The 25,702-nt window shown below is 37.7% G+C and overlaps 1 protein-coding gene across 1 annotated transcript in view; it reads right to left on the bottom strand.

Annotated features, from left to right (window-relative positions):
* MALRD1 (MAM and LDL receptor class A domain containing 1) overlaps nt 1–25,702 on the bottom strand; it is a 706,902-nt gene that overhangs the window by 567,976 nt on the left and 113,224 nt on the right. The window contains exons 13-14 of the mRNA XM_030940611.1: nt 23,661–23,834; nt 8,404–8,524 (exon numbers count right to left, since the gene is read on the bottom strand). Of these exons, the coding sequence (XP_030796471.1) occupies nt 8,404–8,524; nt 23,661–23,834 (295 nt within the window). The remainder of the gene's footprint in view (nt 1–8,403; nt 8,525–23,660; nt 23,835–25,702) is intronic.

Below are 25,702 nucleotides of genomic sequence, written 5' to 3'. Positions count from 1 at the left end.
ATGGGAAGACACCTAGGTACTGGCTCTGCTCTCTGGAGCTCACTCCCAATCTGCCTCCTTTTAGGGTTTGTCCTGATGCCAAGTTTGGCTTGAGAGTTAAGATGTGCAGATCATGTTAAACACTCCCTTAAATGAAAACATACAGAGTATTTGTCTAGTTCCTCATAAATGGCAACGTCAGTCCAGGTCTAAAATCCACTCTTGGCATTGAACTTTTCTGATACGTTGTAATTCCACCCTGCCCAGGCAAAAATTGTATCAAACAGTGATTCACCCTGCAGTCTGTCCCTTAGAGTTTCTGAAGGTTCAGAGAAGTTTTGTTGAAATATGTTGTATGTGTCATGCTATGTAGGTATTTCAGTCCTTCAGTTATTATGATTAAAATATCAGAGACAATTTAACATCATAGTCAGTATGTAGTGTTTTAACTGGCAGAGAGAGAGAGACTCCTTGAAAACCTGGCCACCTGGGTTACAATTTAAGTAATTGTGCTTTTTGTCATAATATAAATAAATATGGAAACATTCAATTAAATTATCCAAGGCTATCAAAATTCTGCAAAACTTCCTAACCTCTATGTATCCCGAACAGTTCTTGAACAAATCCAGTAACTGTTTTTCTCTCATTTACCAAAATTGGTTACAATTTATATTTGCTATTTTTGTCTATAAAATCTGAGGTATTTCAAGGCACTGAAGACCTAAATTTTTAGCAAACTTAATAACCCGTTTAAGGGAGGCCATGATCAGTCTTATGTAAAAGAGAAAGTAAATTGTGTTAAACATGGTTGTGAAAGTGAGAAAAATTCAAGTAAATAGTATTAAAATATTAAATGTTTGAAATTCAAGAACAGCAATGGTCCTTTTTAGGAGGATTTAAGTTCATAAACAGAAATCCTGAGAGTGGCATTGCCTTTTCCTCCTCCTAAGAAACCCCTGTTTTTTCAAGCAATTAAGGTCTTTATAAGAGAAGTGACATGTTCGTTTGTTCAACACTAGAATCACAGCCTAAATTTTGCATGCTTCCTTCAAACCTTTTTGCTGCAAAGAAGACAAGGAAAAAAGGAAAAAAAAAAAGACTCCCATTTCTCCGTATTCTTCACTGTGTCTTTACCTCACTTTCACTCATTGCCAGCATCTTTAATGAAAGCATTCACAAAAATGGGATGAAGAATTAGCATTTCTATGAATAAACAGATTCACAGTATAAAATTAGCTTTTTCAAAAAAAGTAGGCAAAAAAAAAAAAAAGAAATCAAAATAAGATTTTAGAGAACTGGAGCTCATTTGCTAATTTTCTAATTCAATTCCATATTAGGGTGGGTCCATTATCCAAATAGTGATCTTCTATTTTCCTTTTATGTCTGAAAAATTATCTTTTAAGTCCCTGAAAAGCACTATAAGAATTAAAAGCTATTTAATACATTTCAGATTTATAAAATGTAATGTGACTAAAGAAATAATTACTAAGGATAAAGGATTAAGTATTATTTTTTAAAGACATTCATTCATTAAACTTCCAGACTTTGGAAGGCCAAGGCGGGCAGATCATGAGGTCAGGAGATCGAGACAATCCCGGCTAACACGGTGAAACTCTCGTCTCTACTGAAAATACAAAACAATTAGCCGGCCGTGGCGGCAGGCACCTGTAGTCGCAGCTACTCAGGAGGCTGAGGCAGGAGAATGGTGTGAACCTGGGAGGCGTGAGCCCAGATTGCGCCACTGCACTCCAGCCTGGGCGACAGAGCGAGACTCCGTCTCAAAAAAAAAAAAAAAAAAAAAAAAGGTAGGTTTTGGAGGCAGACTGTGTTTAAAATGGAATTCTAACTGATAAGAAAACTAAATGATAAGAAAGTTCATAAAATGAGGAAAATAGTACCTATCTCTTATATTTGATGATTAAAAGACGATATAGGTAAGGTTCTTAAACCATGTACATTTGGTAACAGTCTTAATGTATATCAGAGACAGGCCTAGAACTGTTAATCCCTGGCAGAACTTGCAATAGACACTCTTCTTAAACAGCAAGAAAACTAGAAAACATTTAAGAAATTCCTGCTGAGGACTTACCTACCTTCTATTGAATATATTCTCCAACTTCCGAGAGTTAAAATAGCTACTTGTTTACATCTCTAATCCAGTAATCATTACAACACTATTAAACCGATACATTTCTTACCTAACAGACTAAGCTTCTTTTCTTAATTTTTAAAACAAATTTTATTATGTATATTAAACATATATAGCATAAGGTTATGGGATACCTATAGAGGTTATTACAGGGAGGCAAATTAAATATCCATGGTCTCACAAAATTACCCTTTTTTTTCTTTTATTTTGTGGCAAGAGTAGCTAAAACTTACTCATTTATCAAATCTCAAAACTCAAATCCAGGAAAGTATTATTAACTGTAGTCCTCATGTTGTACATTACATCCCTAGACACATTTCTCCTCCATATCTGCTACATCATATCTTCCAATCTACATATCTCCATTTCCTTCTCTTGGCCCCTGCCTCTGGTAACCACTGTTTCATTATCTATAACTGTATATAATTTTTAGATGCCACTCATAATTGAGATCATGCAATATTTTCCTTCCTGTGTTTGGCTTATTTCACTTAGCATAATTTCTTCCAGATTCACCCAGGATGCGAAAAATGGCAGAATCTCTTTTTTTTAAGGCTGAATAATATTCCACTTTTGTAAATACCACAGTTTATCTATCTGTCCAAAACAGACACTTAGCTTGTTTTCATATCTTGGCTATCAAGAATAATCCTGCAGCGAACATGGGAGTGCAGATAGCTTTCTGAGGTAGGAATTTCATTTCTTCTGGGTATATACCCAAAAGAGGGATGGCTAAATCATAGGGTAGTTTTATTTTCAATTTCTTTAGAAACCTCTATACCATATTCCATAATGGCTGCACAATTCATATTCGTATCAACAGTATATGAGTACTCTTTTCTCCACACTCTTACTAAAATTTGTTACCCTTTTTTTATTATAGCCATCCTAATTGATGTGAAGAGGTATCTAAAAGAGTTTTGGATTTGTATTTCCCTGATGATTAATGCCAAAGAAATGTTGAATATCCGTTCATATACCAGTTGATTATTTTTATGTCTTCTGTGGAGAAATGTTTATTCAGAGCCTTTGCCCATTTTTTATCTATTTATCTATTTCTGAGTTGTATAAAATCTTCATAAATTTTGAATATTAACCCCTTATCAGATATATGGTTTGCAAATATTTTTCCCGATATGCAGGTTGCTATTTTATTTTGCTGAGTGCTTCCTTTACTTTGCGGAAGTTTTTTAGTTTGAGGTAATCCCATTATATATTTCTGCTTTTGTAGCAAGGGCATTTGGTGTGATATTAAAAAATCATTGCCAACCCCAATGTCAAGGAGTTTTTTCCCTATGTTCTCTTCTAGGAGCTTAATGATTTCAGGTCTTAAATTTAGGACTTTCTTACATTTTGAATTTATTTAAGTGGATAGTGTAAGACAAAGGTCCAATTTCATTCTTTCGCATGGGAACGTCCAGATTTTCCGGCACCATTTATTGAAGAGACTGTTTTTTTCCCTATTGTGTCCTCTTGGTGCCTTTATCAAAACTTAATTAGTCTTTTACGTTTAGATTTATTTCTGAGATCTCTGTAACAGATTACATTTCTTGAGGGAAATGATCACACTTTCTTCTTTACCAAATCTCTTGATATAGAAAAGACGCTCGTAAGGTTTTTGTGGGTCACACAGCATGGCTGCTCGCCAACGTATTAGCACTCAGCAATGGCCCTGATTGTTCTCATCATTCTCATGTATGTTTTGAATGCAGAGGAAAGAGTCTCTCCAACTCTTTGCCCCACCACACTTCCAGAAAATGTCTGTGTTCCTCCATTGTCCTGACTCAAAACCACCTTGGTTTCCTTGGTTTACACCTTGGGTATGGGTAATCAATAAGACGGAATGCTTCTCTTGCCTTTCCTCTTGCCTTTTTTATTGTGTTCAATAGCACAGTTATTTAAATGCTTCTGGAAAAGCTTATCCACCAACACACACCCTTCTTTTTTTTTTTCTTCTGTATTACTTTTTCAGGGATGCTACGATAGTTTTAGTATTGTTTAAGTAGAATGCAGAAAGAATGGAGGCATTGCTCTGGAAAAGGACAAACTGAAAGGAGACTCTCAAAGGTGGAAAAATATATAGAACTAGCCAGGGTCTACAGTTTTATGACCATAGAACTATGTATTTGTACACTATCATTTGAAATAACATTCGTAAGCATTATAAAGCCTTCTACTGCTAGTTGTACTGAAATAGCAAGTGCTTAATAAGAATACTATGATGTTAAAAATAATTTAATAAAGAAATGTTCATAATACATATATTGTGATAAGAAAATATGAGACCTACCTTCTTTTTTATGGGGGGGGGGTGGCAGACAGGGTCTCACTCTGTCAACCAGGCTGGAATGCAGTGGGTGTGATCTCAGCTCACTGCAACCTGCCCCTCCTGAGTAGCTGGGATTATAGACATATGCCACCATGCCCTGCTAATTTTTATATTTTTAGTAGAGAGAGGGTTTTGTGATGTTGGTCAGGCTGGTCTTGAACTCCTGGCCTCAAGTGATCCACCTACCTCAGCCTCCCAAAGTGTGGGGTTTACCGGCTTGAGCCACCATACCCAGCCAGATCTACCTCCTTAACACATTTTTAAGTGTACAATACATTGTTATTGACCGTAGGTACCATGTTATACAGCAGATGTCTAGATCTTATTCATGTATTCATCCTTGTTTGCCTGAAAATATATGCCTGTTGAATAGTAATTTTCCACTTCCTCTCCTCCCAGAACCTGGTTACCACAATTTTACTCTTTGATTCTAGAAACTTGACGACGTAGATACCGCATATAAGTGGTATCATGTGGTACTTATTTTTCTATGACTGGCTAGATACGTCCTTGTTCCTGTGTTTTGAGCTCTATCCTGCATTTATTTCAAATGTTATACTCCAACACGGCAAAACTGAAAGTTAGCAGGACGTTTTCATTCATTGCCTCTAGTTTAAAGCGAATCTGGTTTGTTCTCACTGGCAAATCATTTCCATCAGGAAGAAGTCTCTGTTCTGTCTTCATCAAACAATGCTCACTTTACATTCAGAGAGTAAATATGTACATATAAATATTTGCCGAAGGAGTCAGTAATGCACTCACAGTTATTAGTTTCATGTGCTTCCTTTGGGCACTCAGGTGGAAAATCATGGATCTTCCTGGATGAAATACAACCCGCATCCTCACCTGGCACAAATCTGGCTTCAAAATTGAGATTAAGAGCGTAAAACAGGCTCTCTTCCTTTAACAAATAAACAGAACGCATAATTGTTTCATCAACACTAGCTTTTAAATATTCTGAAGGAGAAGCAGCTCGATTAAAGGTGAAATCAAAGTCGTAATTGCGATTTTCATCACGTGAACTGTGAGCAGAAAACTACAGCTCGAAGACTGCTTTGAAGTGGTGCGGCCATTTGTATGCCAATTAAAGATTTCAAAAGCTTCAAGTCCTGTACAGGGTCTGGGTAATCTGGGTAAATCTTTGGCCATTCTGCTCCATACATATAACAATGTACTGTCAATGGAGCATGGCACGTTTTTACATATTCCTTTCAGTTTCTCTCCATAAACTTCTGCCCATTACTAATACTGAATTCCGCAAATGAGATCCTATAATTGTCTACTGGACATATTTGCAAAAACAATAAGAAACCTTTTCTTCCTTTGTGTACATCCATTGATCTTTCAGGAATCGTTCATGTAATTTGTCCTAATTAGATATATAATCAATTCAACTGATCTGCTCTTCACATAGAAACACGCATCCATGAATCCTGAGTGAATTTATGAAAAAGAACTCTCCATAAGCAAGATCAAGTAGTCTCAATAACTTTTGCTGAGGTTAACTTTAGTAATGATTTCAAACCTTTAACCACACCTTTGTCTCGGTAAGGGCTCAGGAAAGGCTACCCCAAAGTACACTGAACTGAAGGAGATCAGGAGGTACCCCAGGAGCAAGGTCACTCTGATCTTCCCTGACCTTTCTTTGTGAGCGCTGGTCATAAAGAAATTATCCAGCTTATCTTGCCTGAAATTAGGTCACAAGAGCCTCATTCTAGAGGGGTCCTTCCCTGTTCCCGGGAAGGGGGGAGAAATTCTACACAAAGGAGTCAAGGAGACTCTGAACACAGAGGCTTTGCTAAGTTCCCCCTGCTCAGTCTGTTACCATTGGATCATACCCTTTTGTCCAGTCACATTTCAAAATGGTTGTTTGTTCTTCACCAAAACTAAGCAGAAAAATACACAGTTTTCTGACTAGGAAAAGGAGCTGAAAAACAAATAAAAATGAAAAAATAAAAGAAAACACATGGTTTCCTCTGGGTCTTTGCATCTTCATTTCTGAAGGCTCCTGTGTCAAGTAAAACTTTGATAAACAAATTGGTTATGCTTTTCCCCCTATTAAACTGTCTTTCATTCTGGGAGTGTCAGCTGTGACCCTTATGATGGGTGGGGAAAGGTTTTTGTCACACCTTTCTGCCCCTACATCTCCAAGTACTACATTACAAGGGAATGCTCTTCAATGTCAACTTTAATGCCGTTCAGCTATTGCGATTCTGGTGATGTGGTATTTAATTGGGAGAAAGAAAATCTTTAATTAAACAACAAAAAAAAGGTAATTCTGTTTAAACCTTAAAAACTAGTAAAAGTTTTTTTGTTTTTTTTTTTCCTGAGATGGAGCCTCCCTCTGTCGCCCAGGCTGGAGTGCAGTGGTGCGATCTCGGCTCACCGCAAGCTCCGCCTCCCGGGTTCTCGCCATTCTCCTGCCTCAGCCTCCCGAGTAGCTGGGACTATAGGCTCCCGCCGCCACGCCCCGCTAGTTTTTTGTATTTTTAGTAGAGACGGGGTTTCACTGAGTTAGCCAGGACAGTCTTGATCTCCTGATCTCGTGATCCGCCCAAGTCGGCCTCCCAAAGTGCTGGGATAACAGGTGTGAGCCCCTGCGCCTGGCCGAACTCGTGAATCTTTAAATGAATCATTAAATCTGCTGCTCGGTACTCCTCAGTGTCTATCAGAATCATACACACACACATGTGCACACACATGCACACATGCATGGACACACATACGCAAACAGGCACACGTGCACACATGCACACACACACACTTGCATGAACACACACTTGCATGAACACATATTTGCATGAACACACACACACACAGAGCTTAGAATGGTCTATTATGCATGCAGAACACGCATTCTGAATAAAGTAAATGCACGTTAACCTAATATAAGTTAGTACCCAGAAATATACAATCTCTCGAATGAAAGATGTCTTTAATAAAGGACCTTTAATTAAAAATTCTTGAATCTACGTCTCAATCCAGAATCATGTGCCCCAAATTTTTCTTGATAGTCCATTCAGCTCCTGTAAGAATGCAACTGTTCCACTCACTAAGTATGTTGTGTAAGTAAATATAACTCAGGAATATACAATATGTCTGATTTTCACATGCAAGTATTTTCCACAGATCTAGATTAAGAAAAATAAAGTGTGACACTTTTCAGAAAACATTTTTTAATCTTGTCTACTTATTCATTGAGATCTGAGGGTAGGAGTGGTCAGAGAGAAACATCAATTAGTACTGGGAAGAGAAAGTAACCGAAGATATACTGTAAACTCTTTCAGTGTGTACACTGATCCCAGAATCTAAATAATGATTAGGTTTTAAAATACATAGTTGCCTGTATGAGATCCATTTTTATGGCAACATTTCTGGCCTTTAATTGATATTCTCTCCAAAAAATTTAGTCAAAGAATTAGACAAACTCCATCTGTGATTTGAAAATATTAAATTTTGAATAGAAACACAGAATTTTAAGGTCCAGTTTTAAATTTTTGGTTGGCCTTATGTCATTTTTCCAAACACAACGTTTTTGGTTTTTTTGAACTCCTGGGTGATTCTTAAATATGAACACTATTACATGCTCATTTGAAGTTCTGAATAAAATTAATGGAGACATGAATATTTAAAAAGTGTATTTAAAACATGCAAAACAATTATAATTTTTTCATAACATTTATAATTTAAATATTTGGATGTAAAAATTTCAGCTGCAAGCATAGAACATTTTCCATATTACTGGAAGAGAGGGCTAAGGACTAGAGTATGATAGACCAGATGTTTACCATTTAAAAAAATGTATATATATCTTAGGTTTCAAAAACAGGTGATATAATCCACACACTGTATTAGGTATTCGTGACTCTAATATATTTTATATTTTGATATTGAGAAGAGCTTAATTCAATGTTTAAAATAGCAACAGTGACAAGCAAAAACTTACATGTGCTTTGTGTACTGGTCCTTGGTAGTGATTTATAGGAAATTTCACATTCCTGGGATACACTGATGTCATCTAGAGCAACAGTAGCGTTTGACGAAAAAACAGTAGCTTCCAAAATTAACTATAATCACAGAAAGACAAAACTGTTAAAAACACATCACAAAAGTAATGTCTTACAATCATATTGCTTTGTGTAGAGGAACTCTATTTACATCTGTCCCATTTTCCAATCTAATTTTAGAAACCTGTTCTGACCAGAACATCCTAATTTAAATTTATAAAGCCATAACTGCTTTGACAGCATCTTATGTAACCTTAATGCCAAAGGTAACCTTGTTTCAATTAAAAGTGGTAACATTCATCATTAATGAAGGGATCTCTTCCCATTGGAGTCATTAAGAGTCATATGCATTTATAATGAGCTCTTTGAAGCAATCAACTATGTGGCTTACAACTCAATTTAATGGAGATATTAATTCATTTGTAATGAGTGTGCTGGAGGCAATGATTTATTTCCATATTAAAATATTTAAGTATTATATACATACATAGAAATATAATATATATTATATACATACACAGAAACATACTCAACGTAGTAAAGCACACATCAATAACCACATATACAGTGGTTGATAATATTCATATGCTCAAGCACTCAGAGACATCTATTTAAGTTTAATTTATTCCAACACTCTGAATAATGTCTGATTTAATTTGTTTTCTTTCTTGTTAATTACTCCTATTATTATGTTGTTATTCCAAGGAGAGAGAGAGAGGAGGGAAAGGAAGAAGTAATTTATGCCTGGAATCTTATGAACCCACATGGTGGACCACCAGTCCAGGACACAGACAGAAGGTACATCTCTCTCTTATCAGGGAGGGTCTCTAATCTCAAGGATCATTAAATTTACTTGTGCCAGGGTTCAGAACATGCTATCCCAAAATATAGCACCTTGGAGTCACTCTCTGATTTCCTCTCTCTTTTCTTTGTGTGAGTCAGCTATAAAGCAATTATCTGGCTTACTTCTCCTCAAAACAGGTGATAAGAACCTCATGTAACTGGTGTCCTACCCTATCTATACCTGGATGAAACAAGCACTACACAGAGAGGCCAATAAAGATCTCTGCTCAGTTCTCTCCAATTTATTACAATGAGATAATACTCTTTTTGTCCATTTATATTTCTTCATGAGCGTCCATTCATCGTTGAACCTAAGCATAAACATAGAGAGTTTTACCTGGTCTTTGTGCCTTTGTTTTTGAAGGCCCCTATGTCACATAAAATGTTAATAAATTTGTTACTTTTTTCCCTTTTAACCTGTCTTTTGTTATAGGGGTTCGAGTCATGCCCCTTGTGATGAGTGAGAAAACGGTATTACTTTTTCTCTCTTACACTTGGTATGATACATTCACTACATTACATCATAAATGCTGTATAAGAAATAAGTATAAAATACTAGGAGACTCAAAGAAGACAATTCATTCTTTCTATAATAATGACAGTTTGGGAAAAGATTTGGTGGAGAAGTAATAGCCTCCATGATACCAAATTTTGTTGGGCAAAATATTTTACCTCAAGAAACTGAGGCAGCAATTTCAGCAAAAACACAGAGATGAGAAAGTGCATGGTGTGTTTAGAAAACATTGATGGGTGTCAAATGTCCATCAATCATGGACTGGATTAAGAAAAGTTGGCATACATACACCATGGAATACTATGCAGCCATAAAAAAGGATGAGTTCATGTCCTTTGTAGGGACACGGATGAAGGAAACCATCATTCTCAGCAAACTATCGCAAGGACAGAAAACCAAACACCACATGTTCTCACTCATAGGTGGGAACTGAACAATGAGAACACTTGGACACAGGAAGGGAAACAACACACACCGGGGCCTGTTGTGTATAGGAGATATACCTAATGTAAATGACGAGTTAAAGGGTGCAGCACACCAACATGGCACATGGATACATATGTAAGACACTGCATGTTGTGCACATACACCCTCAAGTACAATAATAATAATAAAAGAAAATGCTGATGGGTGTTATAGGAATATAAGATTTTAAGAGAACAATAAATGAATCAGATAATTGATGAAGAGGAAAATTTCATGAGTTGGTACAGCTCAATTGGAGAGCAACTAGATACCATCTATTAAAAAAAATTGCATAGACTATAAAAATTGAGTTAATTTCTTGGCATTTATCCTAGAGAGACACTCAAAGGTATATACATGAAGGCCTGTGAAGGAATGTTTATTTCAGTGCTAGTTTTGATGACAAATGACAGGAAAGAACTTACATGCGAATCAATCAATAGTGAGAAATACTATACAAGTTAAAAATAATATCTATCTCCATGTGTCATTATGGAAAGAAATTTAACATGTGTTTTGGAGTAAAAAACTAAGTTACAGAAAAATATTATAGTATAGTATTATTTAGGCTGAAAACATCCAACTGCTCAGATTTCCAAGTATATGTGGTACATTTATACATGATAAGTAAATAGAAAATGGACTGGAAGTAAAAATAAATTGGTATCTATAAATACTCAATATAAAATCTATGGTGGGTGATGAGGATGGTCAGTACGGACTGTTGCTTTATTTGCAATTTTTGATATTTTAATGTAATGTACATAATAATAATTTTTAAGATTCTGATTAGAGATGGTTTCTGTAGAATCTTAACCAGCTAAGATATGTAGCCTTCATTCCAGAGGCAGAAAATAACATAGGCTTTGAAGAAGGATCTTGGTAAAACATATACAAGTATTGTACTTTAGAGACATATTGTGTTTAATACCATTAAGTGACTGTGATTTTTTTGGACAGTTTTACGTTTGAAAGAGTTTTTCTAAATTTGTTATTATAATACATCTTGCATTGATGTCCATTAAAATAGATGCTTAATTCTTCAGACTCATTAGACAAGCATTTGTTGACCATTTGAGGTCAACAATATTTGAAGGTCTGTGCTACTCAAAGAAAACTGGAGGAAAAAGCGACTGTTTGAGGCACTGCTCTATGCTCCTAAAGAGGTACCTGCTCACCCCTTCTTGGCAAGATGGCCGAATAGGAACAGCTCCAGTCTCCAACTCCCAGCGCGAGCGACACAGAAGACCGGTGATTTCTGCATTTTCAACTGAGGGACTGGGGTCATCTCACTAGGGAGTGCCGGACAATCGGTGCTGGTCAGCTGCTGCAGCCTGACCAGCGAGAGTTGAAGCAGGGCGAGGCATCGCCTCACCGGGGGAGCGCAAGGGGGAAGGGAATCCCTTTTCCTAGCCAGGGAAACTGAGACACACAACACCTGGAAAATCGGGTAACTCCCACCCCAATACCGTGCTTTAAGCAAACAGGCACACCAGAAGAATATATCCCTCACCTGGCCAGGAGGGTCCCACACCCACGGAGCCTCCCTCATTGTTAACACAGCAGTCTGCAGCGATGTAACCGCAAGGCAACAGCGAGGCTGGGGGAGGGGTGCCCGACATTGCTGAGGCTTAAGTAGGTAAACAAAGCCGCTGGGAAGCTCGAACTGGGTGGAGCTCACAGCAGCTCAATGAAACCTGCCTGTCTCTATTGACTCCACCTCTGGGGGCAGGGCTCAGCTAAAAAACAACAGGGGAAGCAGCAGAGGCCTGAGCAGATGCGAACAACTCTGTCTGACAGCTTTGAAGAGAGCAGTGGATCTCCCAACACGGAGGCTGAGATCTGAGAACGGACAGACTGCCTGCTCAAGTGGGTCACTGACCCCTGAGTAGCCTAACTGGGAGACATCCCCCACTAGGGGCAGTCTGACACCCCACACCTCACAGGGTGGAGTACACCCTGAGAGGAAGCTTCCAAAGGAAGAATCAGACAGGTACACTCGCTGTTCAGAAATATTCTATCTTCTGCAACCTCTGCTGCTGATACCCAGGCATACAGGGTCTGGAGTGGACCTCAAGCAATCTCCAACAGACCTATAGCTGAGGGTCCGGACTGTCAGAAGGAAAACTATCAAACAGGAAGGACACCTATACCAAAACCCCATCAGTACGTCACCATCATCAAAGACCAGAGACAGATGAAACCACAAAGATGGGGAAAAAGCAGGGCAGAAAAGCTGGAAATTCAAAAAATAAGAGCACATCTCCCCCTGCAAAGGAGCGCAGCCCATCACCAGCAACGGATCGAAGCTGGTCAGAGAATGACTTTGACGAGATGAGAGAAGGCTTCAGTCCATCAAACTTCTCACAGCTAAAGGAGGAATTACGTACCCAGCGCAAAGAAACTAAAAATCTTGAAAAAAGAGTGGAAGAATGACAGCTAGACTAATTAATGCAGAGAAGGTCATAAACGAAATGACAGAGATGAAAACCATGACACGAGAAATACATGACAAATGCACAAGCTTCAGTAACCAACTCGATCAACTGGAAGAAAGAGTATCAGCGATTGAGGATCAAATGAATGAAAATGAAGCAAGAAGAGAAACCAAAAGAAAAAAGAAGAAAAAGAAATGAACAAAGCCTACAAGAAGTATGGGATTATGTAAAAAGACCAAATCTGCGTCTGATTGGGGTGCCTGAAAGTGAGGGGGAAAATGGAACCAAGTTGGAAAACACTCTTCAGGATATCATCCGGGAGAACTTCCCCAACCTAGTAGGGCAGGCCAACATTCAAATTCAGGAAATACAGAGAACGCCACAAAGATACTCCTCGAGAAGAGCAACTCCAAGACACATAATTGCCAGATTCACCAAACTTGAAATGAAGGAAAAAATCTTAAAGGCAGCCAGAGAGAAAGGTCGGGTTACCCACAAAGGGAAGCCCATCAGACTAACAGCAGATCTCTCAGCAGAAACTCTACAAGCCAGAAGAGAGTGGGGGCCAATATTCAACGTTCTTAAAGAAAAGAATTTTCAACCCAGAATTTCATATCCAGCCAAACTAAGTTTCATCAGTGAAGGAGAAATAAAATCCTTTACAGATAAGCAAATGCTTAGAGATTTTGTCACCACCAGGCCTGCCTTACAAGAGACCCTGAAGGAAGCCCTAAACATGGAAAGGAACAACCGGTACCAGCCATTGCAAAAACATGCCAAAATGTAAAGACCATCGAGGCTAAGAAGAAACTGCATCAACTAACGAGCAAAATAAACAGTTAATATCATAATGGCAGGATCAAGTTCACACATAACAATATTAACCTTAAATGTAAATGGACTAAATGCTCCAATTAAAAGACACAGACTGGTAAACTGGATAAAGAGTCAAGACCCATCAGTCTGCTGTATTCAGGAGACCCATCTCACATGCAGAGACATACATAGGCTCAAAATAAAGGGATGGAGGAAGATCTACCAAGCAAATGGAGAACAAAAAAAAGCAGGGGTTGCAATCCTAGTCTCTGATAAAACAGACTTTAAACCATCAAAGATCAAAAGAGACAAAGAAGGCCATTACATAATGGTAAAGGGATCAATTCAACAGGAAGAGCTAACTCTCCTAAATATATATGCACCCAATACAGGAGCACCCAGATTCATAAAGCAAGTCCTTAGAGACTTACAAAGAGACTTAGACTCCCATACAATAATAATGGGAGACTTCAACACTCCACTGTCAACATTAGACAGATCAACGAGACAGAAAGTTAACAAGGATATCCAGGAATTGAACTCAACTCTGTACCAAGTGGACCTAATAGACATCTATAGAACTCTCTACCCCAAATCAACAGAATATACATTCTTCTCAGCACCACATCGCACTTATTCCAAAATTGACCACATAATTGGAAGTAAAGCACTCCTCAGCAAATGTAAAAGAACAGAAATTATAACAAACTGTCTCTCAGACCACAGTGCAATCAAACTAGAACTCAGGACTAAGAAACTCAATCAAAACCGCTCAACTACATGGAAACTGAACAACCTGCTCCTGAATGACTACTGGGTACATAACAAAACGAAAGCAGAAATAAAGATGTTCTTTGAAACCAATGAGAACAAAGATACAACATACCAGAATCTCTGGGACACATTTAAAGCAGTGTGTAGAGGGAAATTGATAGCACTAAATGCCCACAAGAGAAAGCAGGAAAGATCTAAAATTGACACTCTAACATCACAATTAAAAGAACTAGAGAGGCAAGAGCAAACACATTCAAAAGCTAGCAGAAGGCAGGAAATAACTAAGATCAGAGCAGAACTGAAGGAGATAGAGACACAAAAAACCCTCCAAAAAATCAATGAATCCAGGAGTTGGTTTTTTGAAAAGATCAACAAAATTGACAGACCGCTAGCAAGACTAATAAAGAAGAAAAGAGGGAGGAATCAAATAGATGCAATAAAAAATGATAAAGGGGATATCACCACCAACCCCACAGAAATACAAACTACCATCCGAGAATACTATAAACACCTCTACGCAAATCAACTAGAAAATCTCGAAGAAATGGATAATTTCCTGGACACTTACACTCTCCCAAGACTCAACCAGGAAGAAGTTGAATCTCTGAATAGACCAATAGCAGGCTCTGAAATTGAGGCAACAATTAATAGCCTACCCACCAAAAAAAGTCCAGGACCAGATGGATTCACAGCTGAATTCTACCAGAGGTACAAGGAGGAGCTGGTACCATTCCTTCTGAAACTATTCCAATCAATAGAAAAAGAGGGAATCCTCCCTAACTCATTTTATGAGGCCAACATCATCCTGATACCAAAGCCTGGCAGAGACACAACAAAAAAAGAGAATTTTAGACCAATATCCCTGATGAACATCGATGCAAAAATCCTCAATAAAATACTGGCAAACCGGATTCAGCAGCACATCAAAAAGCTTATCCACCATGATCAAGTGGGCTTCATCCCTGGGATGCAAGGCTGGTTCAACATTCGCAAATCAATAAACATAATCCAGCATATAAACAGAACCAAAGTCAAGAACCACATGATTATCTCAATAGATGCAGAAAAGGCTTTTGACAAAATTCAACAGCCCTTCATGCTAAAAACGCTCAATTAATTCGGTATTGATGGAACGTACCTCAAAATAATAAGAGCTTTTTATGACAAACCCACAGCTAATATCATACTGAATGGGCAAAAACTGGAAAAATTCCCTTTGAAAACTGGTACAAGACAGGGATGCCCTCTCTCACCACTCCTATTCAACATAGTGTTGGAAGTTCTGGCTAGGGCAATCAGGCAAGAGAAAGAAATCAAGGGTATTCAGTTAGGAAAAGAAGAAGTTAAATTGTCCCTGTTTGCAGATGACATGATTGTATATTTAGAAAACCCCATTGTCTCAGCCCAAAATCTCCTTAAGCTGATGAGCAACTTCAGCAAAGTCTCAGGATACAAAATTAATGTGCAAAAATCACAAGCATTCTTATACACCAGTAACAGACAAGCAGAGAGCCAAATCAGGAATGAACTTCCATTCACAATTGCTTCAAAGAGAATAAAATACCTAGGAATCCAACTTACAAGGGATGTAAAGGACCTCTTCAAGGAGAACTACAAACCACTGCTCAGTGAAATCAAAGAGGACACAAACAAATGGAAGAACATACCATGCTCATGGATAGGAAGAATCAATATCGTGAAAATGGCCATACTGCCCAAGGTTATTCATAGATTCAATGCCATCCCCATTAAGCTACCAATGACTTTCTTCACAGAATTGGAAAAAACTGCTTTAAAGTTCATATGGAACCAAAAAAGAGCCCGCATTGCCAAGACAATCCTAAGTCAAAAGGACAAAGCTGGAGGCATCACGCTACCTGACTTCAAACTATACTACAGGGCTACAGTAACCAAAACAGCATGGTACTGGTACCAAAACAGAGCTATAGACCAATGGAACAGAACAGAGTCCTCAGAAATAATACCACACATCTACAGCCATCTGATCTTTGACAAACCTGAGAGAAACAAGAAATGGGGAAAGGATTCCCTATTTAATAAATGGTGCTGGGAAAATTGGCTAGCCATAAGTAGAAAGCTGAAACTGGATCCTTTCCTTACTCCTTATAGGAAGATTAATTCAAGATGGATTAGAGACTTAAATGTTAGACCTAATACCATAAAAACCCTAGAAGAAAATCTAGGTAGTATCATTCAGGACATAGGCATGGGCAAGGACTTCATGTCTAAAACACCAAAAGCAACGGCAGCAAAAGCCAAAATTGACAAATGGGATCTAATTAAACTAAAGAGCTTCTGCACAGCAAAAGAAACTACCATCAGAGTGAACAGGCAACCTACAGAATGGGAGAAAATTTTTGCAATCTACTCATCTGACAAAGGGCTAATATCCAGAATCTACAAAGAACTCAAACAAATTTACAAGGAAAAAACAAACAACCCCATCCAAAAGTGGGCAAAGGATATGAACAGATATTTCTCAAAAGAAGACATTCATACAGCCAACAGACACATGAAAAAATGCTCATCATCACTCGCCATCAGAGAAATGCAAATCAAAACCACAATGAGATACCATCTCACACCATTTAGAATGGCAATCATTAAAAAATCAGGAAACAACAGGTGTTGGAGAGGATGTGGAGAAATAGGAACACTTTTACACTGTTGGTGGGATTGTAAACTAGTTCAACCATTATGGAAAACAATATGGCGATTCCTCAAGGATCTAGAACTAGATGTACCATATGACCCAGACATCCCACTACTGGGTATATACCCAAAGGATTATAAATTATTCTACTACAAAGACACATGCACACGTATGTTTATTGCGGCACTATTCACAATAGCAAAGACTTGGAATCAACCCAAATGTCCATCTGTGACAGACTGGATTAAGAAAATGTGGCACATATACACCATGGAATACTATGCAGCCATAAAAAAGGATGAGTTTGCGTCCTTTGTAGGGACATGGATGCAGCTGGAAACCATCATTCTTAGCAAACTATCACAAGAACAGAAAACCAAACACCGCATGTTCTCACTCATAGGTGGGAACTGAACAATGAGATCACTTGGACTCGGGAAGGGGAACATCACACACTGGGGCCTATCATGGGGAGGGGGTAGGGGGGAGGGATTGCATTGGGGAGTTATACATGATATAAATGATGAATTGATGGGTGCTGACGAGTTGATGGGTGCAGCACACCAACATGGCACAAATATACATATGTAACAAACCTGCACGTTATGCACATGTACCCTAGAACTTAAAGTATAATAATTAAAAAAATAAATAAATAAAAATAAAAAAAGACGTACCTGCTCACATTATTTGAATGGAATGGGTGGGCCCTGGGATGAGGTGAAGTAAATTCGTGAGGTACTCTTTAAAATGTGGTTACATTATTTTACCTGAAGGGAACCACCAGGTTCCTTTAGATATTCATATTAAAAAGGAAGAATAAATCCAACTTCAAAAGCCAAATAAAAGTAATATTAGTTTGTCTACATTTTGCCTACTTCTACATAATGAAATTCATAATTATACAATTAGAAATTCTAATTCTACCATTAATTAAAATCATACAAATTTTAAAATACAAGCAATTACTTCCTTCAAGAAATGTATATTATACCTGTAAATAATGACCATTTCATGGCTTCAAAATCATCATGGTTGGTACTTTCTTTTTATTGCTGGTTTTAACCAAAACCTCACACAGGTGTGTGTATATATATAAAATGCTGTGACCAATTCCCTTTTGGAACTACAGTCAGCATCAACTGGTAATCAGTAAGTGAGAAAGAGGTCACTCAGAAGAGCTGTTTCAACCATGGATGGAGGAAGAGTGAAAACCTCATTTGATAAGATTCTCAAGGTCATTGGAGAATTTACATTTTAAATTAAATTAGATGACTCTCTCTTCTAAAACTATTTTTTGGGATCTTGTTGATTTTTGTTTTATTCAATTATGTTACTCCCTCTAAGAACAAACTAATTTCCTGCTTTCAGGAACCACAAAAATTCATAAATGTTCACAATCAAGTGATTACTTTTTATAAGTACAAAACTCAGGTGCTTTTCCAGAAAAATACACAATTAACACAGAAATCTTGTTTTCAAAAAAATAACAGGAGCAAAAAACAAATATGAATCCAAGAGAAAATAGAGATACAGTAAGAAGCAGTAGAGAGAAGCAGGAATATATTAATTTTTGAAGAATGATGATGGTATCAATAATAAGAGCAGCAGCCATCATTTATTTAGCGCTTACTATATGCCAGTCACATTCACTTGCTTTAATCCTGTGAAGATGATGCTATTTTCATCTTATTTTAAAGTGAAAGAAACAGATTAGAGAATAGAAGTAATTGGTTGAGCATCACATGTCAAGTAAGAAAAATATGTAAGCTGAGCCATTAATGATTATACTATCCTGCGTGTCTCTAAAGAAATAAAGAGATAACTGGGCTTTAGTGGATGCTGCAGAATAGGGCTGCCTGGAGAAACAAGATTGCATGCAGCTCTAGATTAAGCAGGCCAAGGACACAGCAACTTCACGGAGACTCGATCACCTTTTACTTTTGTGTTATGAATCTTACCCTTCACTGAATCATCAAATAATGTCAGGAAATTGTTATTGATTTATATCATTGACTCCGATAAAGACAGAACATGGTATCCATCATTGTGGGAAATTTCACAAAAGGGTCATTTCAAAACGAAATCTAAAATATGATACAATTACATTTTAATGGGAAGCTCGAAGCAAGTAGAGCTACTTGAAATCAATGGACTACTTAGAAAAAGTGCCATCTTGAGATATGAAAACAGCACAGCAGTTAGGGGGAAAAGAAATATTAAAAGAATATATTTATGTGAAAAGCTGAACATAGCAAGTGAGCAGGCCAAGTTAAAACAGGTTTGAAAACTTCTATTAACTCTTTGGCCTAAATTTTTCCAATAAAACTCTCACAAGAAATGGAGGGAATATTGAAATGTCGTTAATTTGCTGTTCTTACAGAATAAACAGTAAACCTAATTCTTTGCCAGCAAGAACAGCGAATGCCCTACCTAACTAGGGGTGCTGATTTCCTATGAAACCCAAATCAATATGTATTCTGTTATATTGTCTACAACTGACATCAAAAGAACCACACTGAATCAGAATTTCACGGCTAAAAGGGAACACAGAGGTCACATGATTTGATGTCTTTCTTCTTTCCAATATTTGGACTGGGTTACACTGTACTGTATAAATATGTTCAGAGCTTAGTCACATGGAACTGATGACTAGGCAATGACTAAGGTCACCCTTAAATGATTCAGGCTACTACCTTAAATCCTAGCCTATTTCCAAGAAGATAAACTTTAAATATTTAAATATTTAAAAAGCTAGATTAACTATTTGTAGGTGTAATATCTTTTTCATTTGTTTTTGATAAAAGAACAAAGTAGAACTGTACCTAGCTAGAATCCTCATGTATATTTTCACATCTTTAAAAATACACTAAGAGAAATCAGGTAAAGCCAACATATTAGCATCTTTTTTTTCTGCAGAGGATAAGAAATGGAATGGAGAGAGATACAAGGAAGACAAAAGTTGCATCTTCATGAGCAAACGAAATATTAACATTAGTTAATCCTGAGGTGCATTAGAGTATTTGTTTCTCTCTGTATTAACTACGAGTTTGAAATATTTAATAGTAAATATATGCGACAATCGTGTATTGAATAGTACCATGTATATATCTGTGCCAGTGTATCTATTTATTTACATTGTGTGTGTATAAAATCCAGACTAATTCACAACAGAACGTCAATACAAGTCCACAGTTCCTTATCTAAAGTCTTTGGGGCCAGATGAGTTTTGAAATGCGAATAGCTTAGAGCTGAGAATGGTAACATAACACTGAGAGTGTTTATTACATGATACCCTCTGGGAGATTGGGGGCAGCACTGTCTAATCAAACCTATCATGAAAGGAGCTGCCTAAAGGCCTCACAGTGGTTCAGGGCAGCTTGGGTTTTACTTCTAAATTCATTCTTAAAAAGCTTACTGCTTTCCAAATTTAATTTTCTAAATTGCTGATTAGATATTATAGGGCTGTCATGGCCTTCTTGAGAGTGAAATTTGAGGGAATTTTTTTTTCTTATTTTTCTTTTACTCATCTGTAGTTTCCAAAATAAACATGTGCTGTAGCCAGCTCATAACTAGATTAAGTGGGAAGGCACAGAGGAAAAGTCTTAGCTTCTCTGGGTTGAATTAAACGTGACTGAGGCCTCGAAAGAACTCAGCATTGAGGCTGATTGGAGAGAAAAAGCAACACAAGGTGCTGAGCCACCAGCAGGGGGATGAAGGGAGAGGGAACAGCAGGGCTGGGTTAGAAACCCTCATACATCCATTGCAACAAAATCACAGAATCTAACCAAACCACTGCCCATCTACAAACTAGTTAATATGCCCCCCAGATAATAAGGGATACTCTCCATTTGCACTGCAAAGCAAAACCATTACTGTATCCAAAAAGGAGAACATTAAAGAGAAAACAAAAACTGCATTCACTGAAACTCTTGTAATGGTGATGGGTCAATGAGAGCTTCCAGCTGTAGACAGAAATGGTATGTGCTTCAACTCATATTTCTAAATTACCTACTGCTAGAAAGGACATTCTGTTTTCTTCTCAATATGTCAATAAATGACAAACTCTGAACGATCTTCTTGGTGAGTTTCATTCTAACTAAAAGCAAACCGAATGAAAACAATTTTCTATAGAATATAAATGCAGGAGGCAAAAGATCAAATTGTTCTGATTTCGTTGCCCTGCTCCTTGCAATGGAGATTGACACCAAAATGATTTCATGACCAGCCTTTGTGTCAAATGCTTCCCAATTAAGAGCTGCTAGTATTCATGATGTCTTTTTCCATTAAATATGAGAATAGAATGAATTGATTTTTGAGAAGGGAAGTTGGAGACCGTCACTGAGTGAAGAGGCCTTTAATGATTGAGCCTAGAGTTCTGATCAAGCAGAAACTCCCTTTTTAAAACAGAGAATACTAACAATTACTGAGTGTCTACTATTTCCAGACAATATCCAAGGAATAACCATAGCAATAAAAATAGCTAAATTCCATGTTTATGCCAGATTCGCTTCCACGTGCTTTACAAGTATACGCCATATAATCCTCACAATAACTCTATAAAGTAGAGAACAGTAATTGATTACAGTTGATGCTTATTCCCTATTCTTCCTGCTTCCATGGGAAGGCAGTTCCCTGTAGTAACATTGCTGTTACTTACCCCTCACTCCGTGGCAGGAGGAAGATTTAGCTGACTGTGAATTTAGAAGAGTAACCTGGGGGAACTCAACTTTTCCTCTTCTCCCATTCAGCACCCCCCTGTTGGGAGCCAGTCTGTCCTCAGGAGGCATGCATTCTGATATTATCTCTGGCTAATGATAAGAGACTTCCCCTAGAGTATGAGCTCTATATTTCTCCAGCACAGTCAGTTGTTCTCTGGGTAATTCTATTTATTCTAAGATCAAGCATTATTTTAAATAAGTGACTCTACATTCTAAAGCCATCTGCTCCAAAATATGTATTCTCTACCTGTTTAACTTCTATATTTATCTCAATTTGGTCAGAAATGAGGACGAGATGACCTTAAAGCCCCAACTATTATCCTCACACTCTACTAGTGAAAGAGGCATAGAGGACTTGGGTAACTTGTCTGTGATCATACACTTTTTGTCTTTGTTTTTTTAAGACGGAGTCTCGCTCTGTTGCCCAGGCTGGAGTGCAGTGGCACCATCTCACCTCACTGCAACTTCCACCTCCCAGGTTCAAGTGTTTCTCCTGCCTCAGCCTCCCGAGTAGCTGGGACTACAGGTGCGTGCCACCACGCCCGGCTAATTTTTTGTAGAGATGGGGTTTCTCCATGTTACTCAGGATGGTCTCGATCTCCTGACCTCATGATCTTCCCGCCTCAGCCTCCCAAAGTGCTGGGATTACAGGCATAAGCCACTGCAGCCAGCCGATCATACACTTTAACTTGAACCCAAGGTTCCAGAGCCCATGTTCATGGCTGCCATTTTAGCTATATCATCTTTAATATTCAGACTCCCCCGGAGTATTGCTTTTATCATCACTGGTTTTCACACATTAGGAAATTTGCTGCTCAAAGACAATATTTACACAGTCACTTAGCAGCCAATGAGCAGAGCAGAGACTAAAACTCAGACCACCTGACTCCAAAACAGTGTGCTTTCCATCATATTCCACTCCATCCAATCTAGTTTCCAAAATTGCTCTTTTCAAATGTCATCCAGAAGACTTATGTACAGGAGTGTAGAAATTAGAATGCCCATTTGACAAGATACATTTGCCTTCTTTTATTATTGTATGTTATTAATACATAGTTGTACATATTTAAGGGGTAAATGTGATATTTTGATACATGCATACATTGTGTCATGATCAGATAAAGGTAATTAGGATATCCATCACCTCACACACTTCTCATTTCTTTGTGTTGAGAATGCTCCAAATCTTATCTCCGAAATATTTTGAAATACACAATAACTTGTTATAGTTGCCTACTGTGCTATCAAACACTAGAGCTTATTCCTTCTATCTAACTACAATTTTTAACCATTAACAAACCTCCCTTCCTAACCTCCTCCTCCCCACCACCCTTCTCAGCCTCTAATAACCACCATTCTCCTCTCTACCCCCATGAGATCAACTTTTTAGCTCCCACGCGTGAGAGAACCTGCCATATTTGTCTTTCTGTGCCTGGCTTATTTCACTTAATATAATGTCCTCCACTTTCCAAAGGTGGATAACATTCTCAATGTTACCAGGCAGCAGAAAGTGAGATAGTAAGATTAATATATTACTGCCCGAGTCAGATTTTGGTTTCACTACATCATATAATCCAACGTCTTCACTTCGAAAAAGAAATCATTTTAAGTTACTCTTCTCTCTGCCATCTTATTCATTTCTTATCTCCACTTTTGCTACTATTCTACACATACTTCTTGAGCGCATAGTCAAAACAACCTGCTACTCATCCTAGATCGTGTGTTTGATCTCAGAATGTGTTTGCTTCATTAATGTCGAATAAATTCATGAGCTATGTGTATTATTTTGTTATCTGAAAGGATTAGCATTAAATAAGTGTCTTCTGTCACGTTGTATTAATCTCTTATGCGCTTACCTGAAAAGGTATGAGCTATATGTGTTATATTGTTATCTGAAAGGATTAGCAATAAGTGTCTTCTGTTGAGTGGTATTAATTTCTTATGTGCTTACCTGAAAAGGTAGAGTAGATTCTCCCGCTTTTGCAATGAGATCAATTTTTGCGTGGCTCCACTGAGATTCGGAGAATCCGATTATTTTGCCTTGCTTTTGCAAGTTTCCATCTAGAGATGTTCTTGTAAAAACTGAGAGATGTGAATGTTGAGACAAATGATACCAAAACTGCACCTGTTGAAAACATATTTTCAATTATATAAATATTCCACTGACCTGTCTCTGGTAGTTTTTCCTATAATTTGAAATATTCATGACCTCAGGTGATCTGCCTGCCTCCCATCTCTACTAATAATCCAAAAATTAGCCAGGTGTGGTGGCGTGTGCGTGTAATCCCAGCTGTTTGGAGGCTGAGGTAGGAGAATCGCTTGAACCCAGAAGGTGGGGAGGTTGCAGTGAGCTGAGATCATGCCACTGCACTCCAGCCAAGGCAACGAGAGCGAGACTCCATCTCATCCATCTCAGAACCAACAACAACAACAACAAACTATGTATATATATTCCAAACAACTTCTGTGTTAAATATAATCTCAATTCTCCTTTCCCCCAGATGTGTAACCCAGTCATGGCAGTACTATTGTTTCCACGGAAGTTTCTAGAATCCTTCTCTGGCTTCTTATAAATCTGGGAGGTACACGTTGAGACTCAACATTAAAAATCAAGTATCACTATACATACTTGATGTTTCAAATAAGAAAAAGTTTCCTTAAAAATTATTTTCTGGCCGGGGGCGGTGGCTCAAGCCTGTAATCCCAGCACTTTGGGAGGCCGAGACGGGCGGATCACGAGGTCAGGAGATCGAGACCATCCTGGCTAACACGGTGAAACCCCGTCTCTACTAAAAAAATACAAAAAACTAGCCGGGCGAGGTGGCGGGCGCCTGTAGTCCCAGCTACTCAGGAGGCTGAGGCAGGAGAATGGCGTAAACCCGGGAGGCGGAGCTTGCAGTGAGCTGAGATCCGGCCACTGCACTCCAGCCTGGGCGACAAAGCGAGACTCCGTCTCAAAAAAAAAAAAAAAAAAAAAAAAAAAAAAAAAAATTATTTTCTTAGTTTAATTTTAAAAACTGTAATTAATACTTTATACTAATTTAGTCTCTGTGGTAACATTACCAAATAACTTGGAAGCTCACAGGGTACTGTTGATCAATAATTGAGCCAAGTAAGACAACATTCTTTGAGGGCAGGGAAGCTTAATCATTTCACTCCCTATTCACCATCAAGAATAACACAATCTAAAGGTTTGATGGCTTAACTACATAGTAAAGAGAATAGAGAGGATTATTCCAGGTGCTGATAGCAGTAGCACTAAAATGAAATTCCATACTGTTATTGACTCAACCAATATTTACTGAGCACTTTCTAAGTACCTGGAGCTGTATGAGGCAAAAATTAACTCCCTCAATGTTGTTTGGATGATTCATTCTGTAAAATACGCCTACAAAACCTCCATTAAAACAAGTTCAGATATGCTGCAGTCAAATTTTTTTGCTTCTTCTTCTTATCATATAACAGGTCCTAAGGCTGTATGTTTTAAAGAAAAACCCAACATTTAAAGATGAGGTCCCTCAAAAGTGGAACACTTCTCTTTAGATTGAGCGATATTTTTTCAGGTTCATTATATTTTAAATTCTTTTTAAAAAATGTTTTCTCATTCATCATTGTACTTTTATACTGATACATGGACAGACACTAGTGTATATATAGGCAAACCATGCATTTCACTGTTGAGACCCAATTCCAGTGATGAATGTTGCCCGAAAAAGATGTTTTAAATGCTTTTTTTTTTTTAATTGTTCATTTCATAACATCAAGCATTCTATTTGGTACAAATTTTTATCAATGTCTACTTAATTGTGACTACCTGATTTGAAAATTCTGATTGTTTATTTCATTTTAGATTTTATTACTGTACTTACCTTAATTCACACCTTGACAGGTAAGTTAGAAACAAAAATAATGGAAATGTTTAATTAAATTCCATGGAAAGAGATGATTCATGTTTCTCAAATACAATTAAATTTTAGATCCCTGCTGTAAGTT

Source organism: Rhinopithecus roxellana, chromosome 11 (genome assembly GCF_007565055.1).
Source record: "Rhinopithecus roxellana isolate Shanxi Qingling chromosome 11, ASM756505v1, whole genome shotgun sequence".
Classification (NCBI taxonomy): domain Eukaryota; kingdom Metazoa; phylum Chordata; class Mammalia; order Primates; family Cercopithecidae; genus Rhinopithecus; species Rhinopithecus roxellana.
This window is presented reverse-complemented; position numbering and strand designations above follow the sequence as displayed.